The sequence below is a fragment of the Helianthus annuus genome, chromosome 3, assembly GCF_002127325.2.
Source record: "Helianthus annuus cultivar XRQ/B chromosome 3, HanXRQr2.0-SUNRISE, whole genome shotgun sequence".
Classification (NCBI taxonomy): Eukaryota; Viridiplantae; Streptophyta; class Magnoliopsida; order Asterales; family Asteraceae; genus Helianthus; species Helianthus annuus.
In genome coordinates, this window is record NC_035435.2 from 155,772,034 (window position 1) to 155,784,807 (window position 12,774).

Below are 12,774 nucleotides of genomic sequence, written 5' to 3' on the forward strand. Positions count from 1 at the left end.
TTTGTCGTTTGGTGCATATCAGCACGACATTAGCGGTGATGTCGTTTGATAACATTCAAAGGATATGAAAGTTGTTATCTTTTATTTTATCAAAATCCAAAATCCAAAATCCAAAAAGATTTTCATTTTAATATTATTTTTGATTAACTGATGTTGGTGCTCAATCCGATACCTGACAAGCCGAGATACTTCATAAAACTAACCTTTGCAAAACTTCATAACGGATAACTTTTCAAAATGGTCATTTCTAAAAACCTCCAAAATTTGAAGGGTTTGAATTGAAAATTCCCAAAAATCCAAAGTGTTGGTGGAAATCTGATCCTTCGAGGAAGCAATGGCCCTCGAAAGATCAAATGGTCAATGAAAGTCAATCCTCTCAGTCGAAAGATGATTTGGTCAACGAAGGATTTGACCAAATTGATCTTTCGAGCTGATCAGACCTTCTTGAAAGATGGATAAGGTTGAAAGATATCTTTCGAAGGATAACAACAAATATCTGGTATCCTTCGATCCAGATCTTTCAAATATCTGGTATCCTTCGATCCAGATAGGGATCCTTCGACCCAAAGTTGATCTTTCGAATCACCTTTACATCTTTCGAAAGGTCATTTATCCTTCGAAATAGTTCGACTTTCGAGGTCAGACTATATAAAGGTGTCATCTTCTTCACAACATCATAACAGTTTCAAATTGCATCTTTGAAAACCCTCATTACCCCGAAACTCTGCCAAAATTTTTCAAGAAGTTAAAGTATCAGGATTTCTTTAACAAACACGGTAGGATGATCATGTTTTTCCTAACAAACATTAACACAAACAACAACATTATGAAATCTTCATTTGATCATGTTATATTACCCATATTGCTCCTATTTTCAGTTTATGAAAATCATGGATAAACTGTGTGTTATATTCAATGTGTAAATGTTGCAAGCATAGTGTTAGGTTTGTTGATTATCAGTTTTATTTGGATGAAACATGGTTTGATTTGAATCTTGGTGTCAAGGACTTTGGGTTGGGTTAAACAGAGTTTGTTTGATTTTTGGTCTAAATCAGTGAATATCCGGGGTGTGCTTAGTATCTGAGATGATTCTAAAAGTTGATGTTTTAAATGGTTTTTAGTGTTGTTTTTATCAGGTATAAAACATGTGAAAACCACTTAAAACTGTTGTCGGAATTTTGACTTAAAATGATAACCGGAAAATATTCCGATGAACAGTTGCCGGTAATCAAAACGAAGGATGTTGGCTTTCAATCTCGAAAGATGTGCTGCACAACATCTTTCGAACTGAGACTCGAAAGATGTTAAGCCTTTTGAAGGATCATCCTTCGATTGATCAAACCTTCGAATGATCAAGATATCTTTCAAAATTTTTGATCTCCCGAAAGATGATCTTTCGATAAGGTTGTCATCCTTCGAGGAAAGTGACATCTTTCGAACAGTGTGCCATCCTTCGAGTCATGTTTCAATCCTTCGATGGATAAATGGCATCCTTCGAGGGTTCAACACTTAGAAATTTTTCAAGAAATTGAAATTTCTCTAAGTGTGGAATCCTTGTTGACTGTTTGACTTTTTCTCATTACGTGTCAATGTTTTGATGTACAGAAATGGCACCGAATGTGAGAAAAGAACGGGCAAAGCCAACGAAGAAGGAAAAATCCGAGGTTGAATCTATGTCTGAATCTAGACATAACATGGCTGCTTATTTACAACCGGAAGGCAAGATCAGTCCGGAATTCACGGGAATTATGGAGTACCTTCATCGCGCTCGTATCAACTATGCAATCACTACACAGCACACCGCCTATCAGTCTCACATCAAGGAGTTCTGGAATTCGGCTGTGGTTGAAACAGTGGAGAATAAGGAAGTGATTAATGGATCAGTTGCTGGGAGACCCATGGTAATTACAGAGAACACCATCAGAGCACGTCTACAGCTTGGAGATCAACCAGAAGATCCTACTTCTATTGATTTACAATGTCAGCGGGGGTTACTGATGAGACTACGGTACAGTGACAACGTTCTTGCAAATCAGATCAACAAGAAGTTTATGCCGCTTCGATACAAGCTCTTGTTGCATATTCTCATTCACTGCCTGAGCAACAAGAGATCTGGATATGATCTGTCGCCGATTGATTTAACGGGATTGTTTACGGCTCTGATTCTGAACAAGCCGTTCAACATATCGCGTTATATTTTCGACAATCTGAAGGAAAATGCTCGAAGGCCACTCCCGTCCGCAACCCAACGTACTTCTACCAAGTTCTGGCTATATCCTAGATTTCTGCAGATGATGATTGATGATCAGATTCCTGATCTTCCAAAGGCTGAAGCAGATATTCTACCTGTCAATCCAATGAATGAGCGTACACTACTGATCTTCAAGTCCATGTCCGCCTATAAGGTATCGGATCCAATTAGAAAGCTTATTGGTCATCTTGATGTTCTGAACTACGAGGCACCGCAGAACAACAAATGGCGTCGAGACGCGAGTGATTCTGATAATGAAGAGCCAAGGTTAATCGCTTTGGCTGACACGTAGCTCGGGGCTAAACATGGAATCAAAGCAACAAGGAAGTCTGCTGGCAGTTCTAGTGCTGCAGCACATGTCGAGGTTGATGTGAATGTTGTTGCTGTAGAAGTTCAGGGAATGTTTGTTGATCCTGATGCTCATGTTAGTACAGGTGGTGATGGTGGTACTGTAATGGTTGAAACAGGCGGTAGTGCAGGTGGAGATGGTGATCCTGCTAGTCAGTCAGGTACTGTTGCGACTGATAAAGGCAAAGGAAAGGTAGATGAGCCGAGGAAACTAATTGATGAAAGTAGTTCATCTTCTGAAGAGGAAGGAGGTTCTGGTGACAATGGTTCGTCTTCTGAGGATGATAATCCTCCTCCTCCAGGGATGCGAAAGGTCTATGATAATCGCGGGAATCTCCGTTTTGAACGAATAGAGAAGACGGTTAGAACTGGAGAATCTGACAAAGATGAGGATTATATCCCTGCTGCTCCGGGTTTTATTAGAAAGAGGAAAGCAAAAAGACAGGGTACTCGTGCGTCAAAGAAAACGGCTGGTGATTCCTCTATTCCTGTTTCTATTCAGCTTTCAACTGCTCCAGAGCAACAGCTGCCTCCTGTTAGTGATCAACTGACTGCATCAGAGACGCTGGACCTGATGTCTTCTCCTCAGAGGTCTTCTGGGACTCGCACGGTGTCTGTTGATCAACAGCCGCCTGCAACTCCCGCCTCAGGTACACATGTCCGACCTCCTCTCGTTATTACTGGTCCCACAGGTGCTTCTGGTCAGGCTGGTCAGTCTGGCTCCTCTGGACCTGAGCCTTCGCGACCGACTCTGGTAGAGACTTTGTCTGTTTTATCTGAAGCTGAAAAGATTCAATTCCTGATTGAACAAGTCAGTGAATTGGGTTCTATAGTCGGTCGGCATACAAGAACGATTGAAGAGTATCGTGTGCAACGAACACGAGATGTGGAGGCACACAACACGCTGTGTTCAATTGTTAATGCTCAGAATCTCAAGATTAAGGAACAGGTCATAGTAATTGAAAGGTTGAAGGAAGCGAACAGGTCACGTGACAGGGAGGTCGAAATAATGAAAAGGCATAGTACTGTGTTGGAGAATGAGGCAAAAGCACTAAGGCAGAAACATGAAGAGCTGTCAGAGCGCTATAAAAGTCGTGATGATAAATTAATGGAAGCCTTCAGGCCTGTTCATGCAAACTTCAAGAAGATTAATCAGAAAGTGGGTACGCTGTGGAATGAAAGATGCAATGCATTAGGCATCATACCCTCAAGGCGTGAGGATGACAAGGATGATGATGCAGCAAATCCGGATCAACCAGCTGCCTCAGGTTCCGGTGCAACTGCATCCGGGGTTGCAGGTGGGTCTGGTACATCTCAAGATGCTCCTACTGCTCCTTCAACAGCTACTACTGGCCCATCTGAGCAGACAGAAACACTAGAAACTTCTGCAGGGCATGAGCATGTTAGTCTGGAACCAGAAACGTTTGTAGATCTCCCTGAATCCTCAGGTGTTCTTCAGTATCATCCAGTCACGGGTGAACTGTTAGAAGAGGGAGAACATGTTACTGAAATGTCTGATGAACAGGTACTGGCTCTGACAGAATTGGATGAAGTTGATGTGAGCATGATTGATGCTACTCCGTTGGTTCAGGATCAAACCGATTTCTCTACAATTGATGAAATCTTCATCGGTTCGGATCCTGAACGTCCTGTCTATGTTGGGCAAGATAATACGGAGGTTAATGCTCTTAATGATGAGTATGTGGCAGAAAAGACAACAGAATTTGCCAATCTTTCTTCAGATTCTCCGACAGCTCAAGAAAACCGTGAGAAGACAGTGAATGAATGGCGAGCGGATTTCCTAGCTAGGAATCCTCCTCCGCTCGCTCCGTTGGATCAGGTTAATTACATGAGTCTGGAAAAGAATCAGGCTCGGGGTCGTATCATTAGTTGGATGTTCGTTAAGGAACTTCACTGCATGGTCGTGAAACGAGAAAGTGGTCTTCAGTATTTTAGGAATCTTCTAAGCATTCTGTCACTTCCGTACTATGATGTTGCAGTTTTAGCTCAACTAGATGTTATCAATCGAGTCGAAGACAAGATGGTGGATCTGTTTGCAAAGAAGATCAGGTTGGAAAGAAGAAGGGGTTGGAAGGATCCGTTATACACGCCGCAGTTTCCTCGATACGAGCAGATCAGATTTACACTTGATCCAGAAACAAACTCTGCTCGATATCGTTTGGTTTATGATCCTCCAAAAGTGATGAAGAAGATACCTTTGTTGAAAATGAAGACTGACTTTCTAGGAAACTTTCGTTGCTGGGTCTATGATGCGGATACTTGTGAAGCCGTGATCTTATTCCGAGATAGTCAAGAGAACTTTCGAATAATAGATCCGATGTGGATTACTAACATGTCCAGGTCGGATATTATTGTTCTTAAGGATCACGAGATCAACTACCTGGTTAGAGATTGTGAACAGGCAATGAAGTTTCAGAAGATGGCCTTGTACTGCTTCAATCTGCTAGTTAATGCGGGAAGTGCATGGTCATCGCATCATTTGACAGTTGAAAGGACGTCCGAGACTTAAAGACACGAAGATCGAGACAAAGCTGCAGCCAAGGGGGAGTTTGTTGGTGCACTTGTGTCTGTACTTTGTCTGTATTTTGTAATGTTATAAAACGATGTCTTTGTTAGTCTTGTTTACGTCTTGTGTTGATTTGTATAAGTGTTTGAATGTATGTTTGACCAAGTCAACCATCCTCCTGGTTTGACTTGGCCAAACAGTCAACACTAAGTTTGTAAGATTGTTTGCTTCGAAGGATGTCATCGAAGGATGGTTTGTATCCTTCGATGACTTCGAAAGACAACCTTCGATGGATACAGATGGACCTCGAAGGATATATCATCCTTCGAGGTATGTATGGATCCTTCGGTAGATTTCTGGTCGAAAGATGATCCTTCGACCAGACTATCTTATCCTTCGAGCATACAATCTGTTATGGGTATATATATACCATGTATGGTTTCACTTCACAGTTAGACATCCAAAAAGCAGTTAGACAGTGTGTGTGAGTGAACCAAGTCTTGTAGAGAGCATTTTCAGTTTGGTCAAGGGCTGTAACCGTGTCCACTGAAATACAAGGGAAAACTTTGATATCTTGCGTGTCTACTCTTTCTCTTTGTTGCTTGTGCTTTCATATAAACTATCGGTTTGCATTCTAGCTTGGATTCCACACTTGCTAGAGTGTTAAACATAACAAGGATAAGGTTTAACCTCAACCTCCGAGGGACTTACAGGGCTTTTCACCAGAATTATGCCTATCCTTTCTCGACTCCGACCCTTTCTTGTTGTCACCGCTCCCACGGTGCTTCTTGTTTGACTTTCGTGACCCATCATCTTCACGCTTCCTTTTCTCGGCCTCCTTGTTCCTCAGCGATCTCTGCCTGACCGCATCCAGAGTGAGGGATAAGGAAATGTCAGCTACAGACCTGAAGGTAGCTGGCCGAGAAGCTTTTACGCTTGCCTTGATTTCCGGGGCTAAACCTCCGATAAAGCGAGCGATTCTTTTTGGCTCCGGGGTTACCAGGTAAGGAACCAACCGGGACAGCGTATTGAAGCTTGTCAGGTAAGCTTGACAGTCTAGGTTCGTCATCACCAACGATAGAAAGTCAGATTCTATCTTCTCTACCTCATGTTGAGGGCAGTAGTTATCCTTGATTAGGGCGACAAATTGATCCCACGACATATTATATAATGGGATTTTTCCGGTGGCCTCAATCAGAGATCTCCACCATGCTAACGCTTCACCCTTGAAGGATTGTGACACAAACTTAACTACATCCCTTTCAGCGCACCCGCTGATATATACCACCGTGTCCATCTCGTCCAGCCAAGTCATACAGTCGACGGCCCCCTTTTCCCCAGTAAAATCCCTGGGCTTGCAAGACACGAAGTACTTATAGGTGCAACCCTTGTTATGGGGCTCTTGATGCAGTACTAATTGTTGAGATGGGACACTTTGGTGGTTGGTGGACTGACGGTCATCACCATCTTTCTTGGGTCCATTCTTTTTGGGAGGAGGCTTGCTATGAGCCTCAGAATGTGTCTTAGGCTTTGAATGTGGTGCAGAGTGGGTCCTACTTCGAGTACCACTGTATTCCTCATATTGCCTTTCCAAAGCCTGGGTAACAGCGCCGTCTATGATCGATTTTAATTCAGCACCCGTTAACGTAATCTGGTCGTTCTCATTTTGCTCTACTGGATGGCTATTTATTTCATTTGAGTCAGCCATTTGAATTGAACTGTTGCAGAAAACAAGGACAATATTTTATTTGGGAGTTTTTTTTTAAGGAATTACCCCTTAGGGTAACTCGTTAACCATGGTAATCAGAGACCATACTTGGTTAACTTATTAATCGTATTAATTTAGGATTTCAATTAAAATTTATCCTAATTATAAACATTAACAATATATATTAGCACATAAGGCTTAGCCCCATGGACAATTTGAACTATAAGCTATGATTTCAGAGAATCAAGACTTTTAAGGTTTGAACCAAGTTCATTACCCTCATCAGACAGGGAGTCATAGCTACCTCTGCCTTATGGCTCATATGGAAGTGAGCTGGGCCCGTAGGCATCATATTACCACGTATGGTGAAATATGACCATCTTAATTGATGATCTCAACCCATGATTCAGAGATCATATAATTGGGTTTGGAATCTTCTAAAGAATCCTTACACATATAAGAATGACATGTGATTTTAACGAATCACTTCTGCCAGGAGTGTTAACATGTTTTAAGATGTTAACAGGGATTTGAATCTTTTAAACAGGTCTTACCATCTTGGCCCGGGCTTATATTTGACACGAGGCTAGGTTTCACACTTTAAGACTCTTAATTAAATAATCACATAGGCAGATTAATTTAAAAGGAAATGATCTTTGATTCATTTATTTCATATGCACTAGTTATGCACATAATAGCAACATGAAATTTATAAAGCAATTATTCATTACTTTATTACAATATTACATGCTGCCCTAAATGGGTCTTTTCAAATAGCAACTTACCCTCGCAGGGGTTTAAACAAGTACTTACCCTCACAGGGGTTTAATAACACACGTACCTACGCAGGGGCTTAATAACAAAACATACCCACGCAGGGGCTTTAACAATATAATAGTCCACGCAGGGATTTACACAAATAAAATACCCTCGCAGGGGTTTATTAACAAAACATACCCACGCAGGGGTTTATACTACAAGACTGGCCCACGCAGGGGCTCAACAATACTTGGAAGGATTCAGTGGTCCTTCTTGCTCTTTCCTTTAATCAAGCTTGTCAATCCTTGGAAGAATGTTTGTCGCTCCCTTCGCTCCCTGTGAAATTCTCGCTCTACATAGTCCAACCTTTGCATAATTTCTTCACGCTCAGGCGGAGAGAACCTTGGTGGTTGCAATTGTGTCCGTATAATAGGTCTTGCAGGTATCTGGTACCCATGAGTTGGGTACCCTACTCCCCATGGATCTCCATAGGGTCCTTGGGTGTTATAGTTAGCCGCTACTACGTACGGATCAGCTTCGGCGTAATTGTAGTTGGTGTGTACTGGCTGCTCAAATGGGTTGTATGCCATGGAACCCGTGTATGCCGGAATTTGGGTTATCAAAACCCATAGGCGGTGGTTGTGGTGCAACTGGTGTGAAGGCCCACCCATTTGTGGATCTTCTTGATGTGGCGGGTAGTGGCTGCCACTTGATTGAAGCGGAGAACTAAAATGAAAGTCTCCTGTTCGCACAGATATGCGCGCTCCGGTTCTCCTACGCCTTGGTGGTTGCGGGGGTGCCGGTTGAACTGGTGGTGGAGGAGGTGGTGGCGTGACTGCCACGAACCTTGGATCCTCAGAGGGGTCTTGTTGCTGTTGTTGCTGCTGCTGAGGTGATGCATGGCGAGGAGGCGTAAAGTACCATTCGTGCCTGGTAAACATAGCTTGAAAGCTATCTGGACCAACATAGGGTGATCCGTGGAAGGAAGACCCATCCGAGATCTCTATCGGGTGGTTTGGTGTGCCACTGGCAGGCTCGACAGGGTCCGTATCCTCGTCCATATCGTCCGCATGATCTCTAGAGAAATGATCTTCTGGACCTAATGGGTTAAAATTCCCTGGTTCTTGCAGGAAGTTTGCCGGGTTAAACCGGCCCCTAAAAACTGGTGTAGGGTCACCGAAGGAGTTGTGCGATAAGGATCGCTGTAATGGTATGTATGAAGGTTGAGGGTTGTGGGGCTCATAATCTGGTTGTGGCCCATAAGGGTTAGGAGGTGTTGAACTGTGTGAGACCGACCTTCTAGTGGGCTCAAAGAGGTTCCTCCGGTTCTGCTGGGGATCGTCACTCTCCGTGGTAGATGGAGCTCGCGCATTCGAGGGTCCAGCTTCATTATTGTTGGGGGTGGTGATTGGCCCCTTGCCTCTTCCTCTTCTCCTGAAGAATCTTGGCGGCATTTTGTTAATTCCTGTCAATATGGCATGAGATAACAAAACAAAACATAGGCAAAATAAAGGATAACACAAATAAAGTGGGATTTGTCCTATGTTGTAGGTCTAGACTCGAAGTTTAGAATTGTGTAATTGTGTAACTGAGATTAAACACAAAAAGGCTAGTGTTTAATTCACTCAGTGTTGGCTCTAATACCAACCTGTCACACCCCGATTTCCACGTGACACCGGTGGGCCCGGTGGGGGAGTATCGTGACGTGGTTGGCAACGTAATAGTCAAATAACTCAACATAATAATGCACAGCGGAAGCAAATTAAAATATGATACAACCGAATTTATTTATTGTAATCAAAGTCACAATATCCGGATGTTTATCCACAGTAGGATCGAAACAAAATTATATCTATGGTTCAACAGACTTCAGGCATCTTAAGTTTGCGAGACTTCTACTGATGCTTAGGAGAAATCCCAGCCCATTTCGCTTAGTACCTGCATTTTAATCTTTTTGGGAAAATACGCCAGTTTACACTGGTAAATACAATCAACTGACTCATTTTGTAAAATGATTTAAAATTGGTTTGGATGCACGTGGCATAAACATTTTTGTTTAACTTGGGAGAATTATTTAATATTATAATCTTGTGAACGAATTACATGTTACTTATGCGTTCAGTAGCCCGGATCTTGTCCGGGTTAAAGATCAATAGACACGCCACATCATAGAGTTATACACGGACGATGTACGCCTACACCCCGTGCTCAGGTCGTGGCCATCTCGTAAGATGATGCCAAGGATATCCGGGACATAGTCATTAACCCCCCAAAGGCTGTAAAGTAAACAAGACTGTTTAAACGAGCCGATCAAATTATTCAACTACCCACTTTAACGGTGGAGATTTGATGCCTGATTAAGCGGTATGCTATATACCGTAACCCAAGCCCGTATAGGGAAAATAAGTTAAAAGTATTTACCTGATGCAAGTATTAATCACAATAAGCAAAATGCACGTAGCTTTTACTGGTTCTCCTAATCTGGAACGAAGGTTTATAATAACCTATTAGAATGCTAACGGGTCTTTTATTAAGCTTAAGCTTAGACCGGCTAGTCTCAAGATACGGTTCGTACGCACGATTAAGCGAAGACCGGATAGAATGTGATTCAGACCCGACAAGTTTGAAGACATTTTTAATATGGGTTTATTATTCACATTCTGGATTTTGAGATAAAACCGTTAAGGTTTGACCCGTTTCGGTTAATTTATGTAAACTTGTTACATAAACCGAACCAAACGCGAAATAAGCGTAACGGGTATCCGTAAGAGCCATATACAGGTTTCCTAGGTTAATATGCTTCAAATATGTTGTAACATCAGTAGGATGTCTTTCATTATGCCCGAGACGAATTTAAACACAAACTATGCCCCGTAGGGGTAGTTTGGTCATTTTAAAGGTTGTAAAAGAGTTTAGATGTTTAACTGAGTTACAGGTCTGATGTAAACAGTAAACATACTCAATTTAATATGTTATATCAGTAGACTAAAGCATGTATGTGAAACTTATCATTTTTAACCAAACTAGGCCTCGTAGGGGTATTTTGGTAATTTCACATAAGGCGAAAAGCTCAAAACTGAAATCTGAGTTTATCAACCTTTGCTTACTGTTAAAATATTATAATTTGCCTCTTATATCAGTAGGTATCAACCCGGGTATGTCCAATATGATTTTAAAACATACTATGCGTTAAAAACGCTAATTAAGGCGATTAAGGCCATTTCCGGGTTCGATACTTAAATCTGATATTTTTATTTTTCCAGAAGGCTTAAAATAATTTATTTATCATATGTGATCAGTAGCAAAAGGTTTGGAGTCGTTTAGATATGTAAAACTCATTTTATGGCGCGTAAGGGAAAAACCGACAATTACCGGATTAAGCTTGCGTCTATGAGTTATGCTCAGCCTAAAATTGATTAAAAATCTTTAAAATTCCCAAAATAATATATTACATCAGTGGGTATTAAGTTTGATACCAAAAAGTAGGCTTAACTAGGCTATACGCTAATTACGCCGTTTTATTAACATAAAGCACTAGTTTTGCGAAAATGAGCATAACTCTTAATCTACAAGTCAAACTGATGTCAAACTTTGCATACAAGTTTATATATCAGTATTTAAGGTTTCTATACTTTTATATTTTCATAAATCACGTTTTAAGGTGATAAGGGCATAATGGTAAACATATGAGCGATTAACGGAAACATGCATATTAATTGGGTAATCAACGAAACAAGTACAGAGGCTTATACTATCATGTAACCCAACCCTAATGAAGCATTAAGGCATTTCTAATTCCATCTAACTCGGGTCAGAACTGAAGTCAACGTAAAAGTCATAGTTTCGTGACTTTCGGTTCCGAACCGGTTTAAAACTGAGAGTTGTCGAGTCTGACAAGTTTATACATGTCCGTACACTTATTACCAAGTTATATTAAGTTTAAAACAGGTTACACGCATCACGTATTGCTAATCGTGCATAAAATCGTAATTTACATAACTGTTGACTTTTTCGGTCAACGTTTGACTCGACAAACGACCTATTTAGGTCTGGAATCAGTACGTGCCCTTATAAGGGTTTAATAACCATATAATTACCTACTTAACTATATTTTTAAATCGAGATACAACTGAGCTATCATTAATTAAACTTGAAGTCAAACCGTAGTTACGACGGTTTGACTTTTAGCTAAATATCTAAGCTATAATTAATTAGAGAAGGATTAGCAAGCTTACTAGTGTTTAATAGACGTTTAGGAAGGCTTGTGATCTGCTTGGAAGCTCCACAATTGATCAGAATTGAGTTGAGAATGGAATGATCAAAGAGTTGCAACTTATGAGGTTTATATAGTATCCAAGGCACCATGATTCATTGACAACCAGGTCTACAACTCTCCACAACTGATATACACATGTTACTAGTGTTTAGGGGGTGCCTAGGGGTCGTCCACAAGTGAGAAAAACTGGCCAAAGTGGTGAAAATTGCGCATAACAGGCTGATGCCTGTTTCTGGTCGCTGGCAACATCTTTACGGACCGTAAGGTCCTAAGCTTGCGGTCCGTAAGCTTGACATCAGGCTTAACATTTGTTGTTCGTTGAAGTTTTGAAAGGGCAACCACTTGTGTCGACTTTGGTACTTTATTTTGACAGTTAGGGACCTCCCAAAATGCCTTTGTACAGTCCCATACCCTACCATTATCAATTGTTTCCTTTGAATCATAAATAAAGTACCGAAATTTAAGGGTTATCATGCTTTATCTTCGTAGAATTCCATTCTTGTGCATGAATTCAATTATTGTGGGCATTTACCGGGCTATATCAATTGTTGATAATAAGTATTAGGGTCTTGGGATTTATATGAGGTCGTTCAGAGGTAAAATTAACATGACGCCATCTTTAAATCCTACCAAAACATTTTTTTATATAGTCCGGGTTTACAACGCATACATGACACGTGTCGTTATTATTTAACACGAATTTTTTTCGAGGTGTTACATTATCAGGCAACAAGGCTGAGATAGTTTGTCATGAAAAGGTCATTCGTATCCCAACCAATGATGGTGAGACCATTGTGGTTCATGGAGAGAAGCGTGATACGCCTTTAAGAATTATCAGCTGTCTGAAAGCGCGAAAGTGTTTACAGAAGGGATGTGCTGCCTTCCTAGCATACATTGTGGATAAG

General features: G+C 41.2%; 1 protein-coding gene across 1 annotated transcript; it reads right to left on the reverse strand.

Annotated features, from left to right (window-relative positions):
• Positions 1-7,853: 7,853 nt before the first annotated feature.
• On the reverse strand, positions 7,854-9,047 carry LOC110932412 (WAS/WASL-interacting protein family member 1-like). Its single transcript, XM_022175748.1, has one exon. The coding sequence runs from the start codon at positions 9,045-9,047 to the stop codon at positions 7,854-7,856; it is 1,194 nt and encodes a 397-aa protein (XP_022031440.1).
• Positions 9,048-12,774: the final 3,727 nt, after the last annotated feature.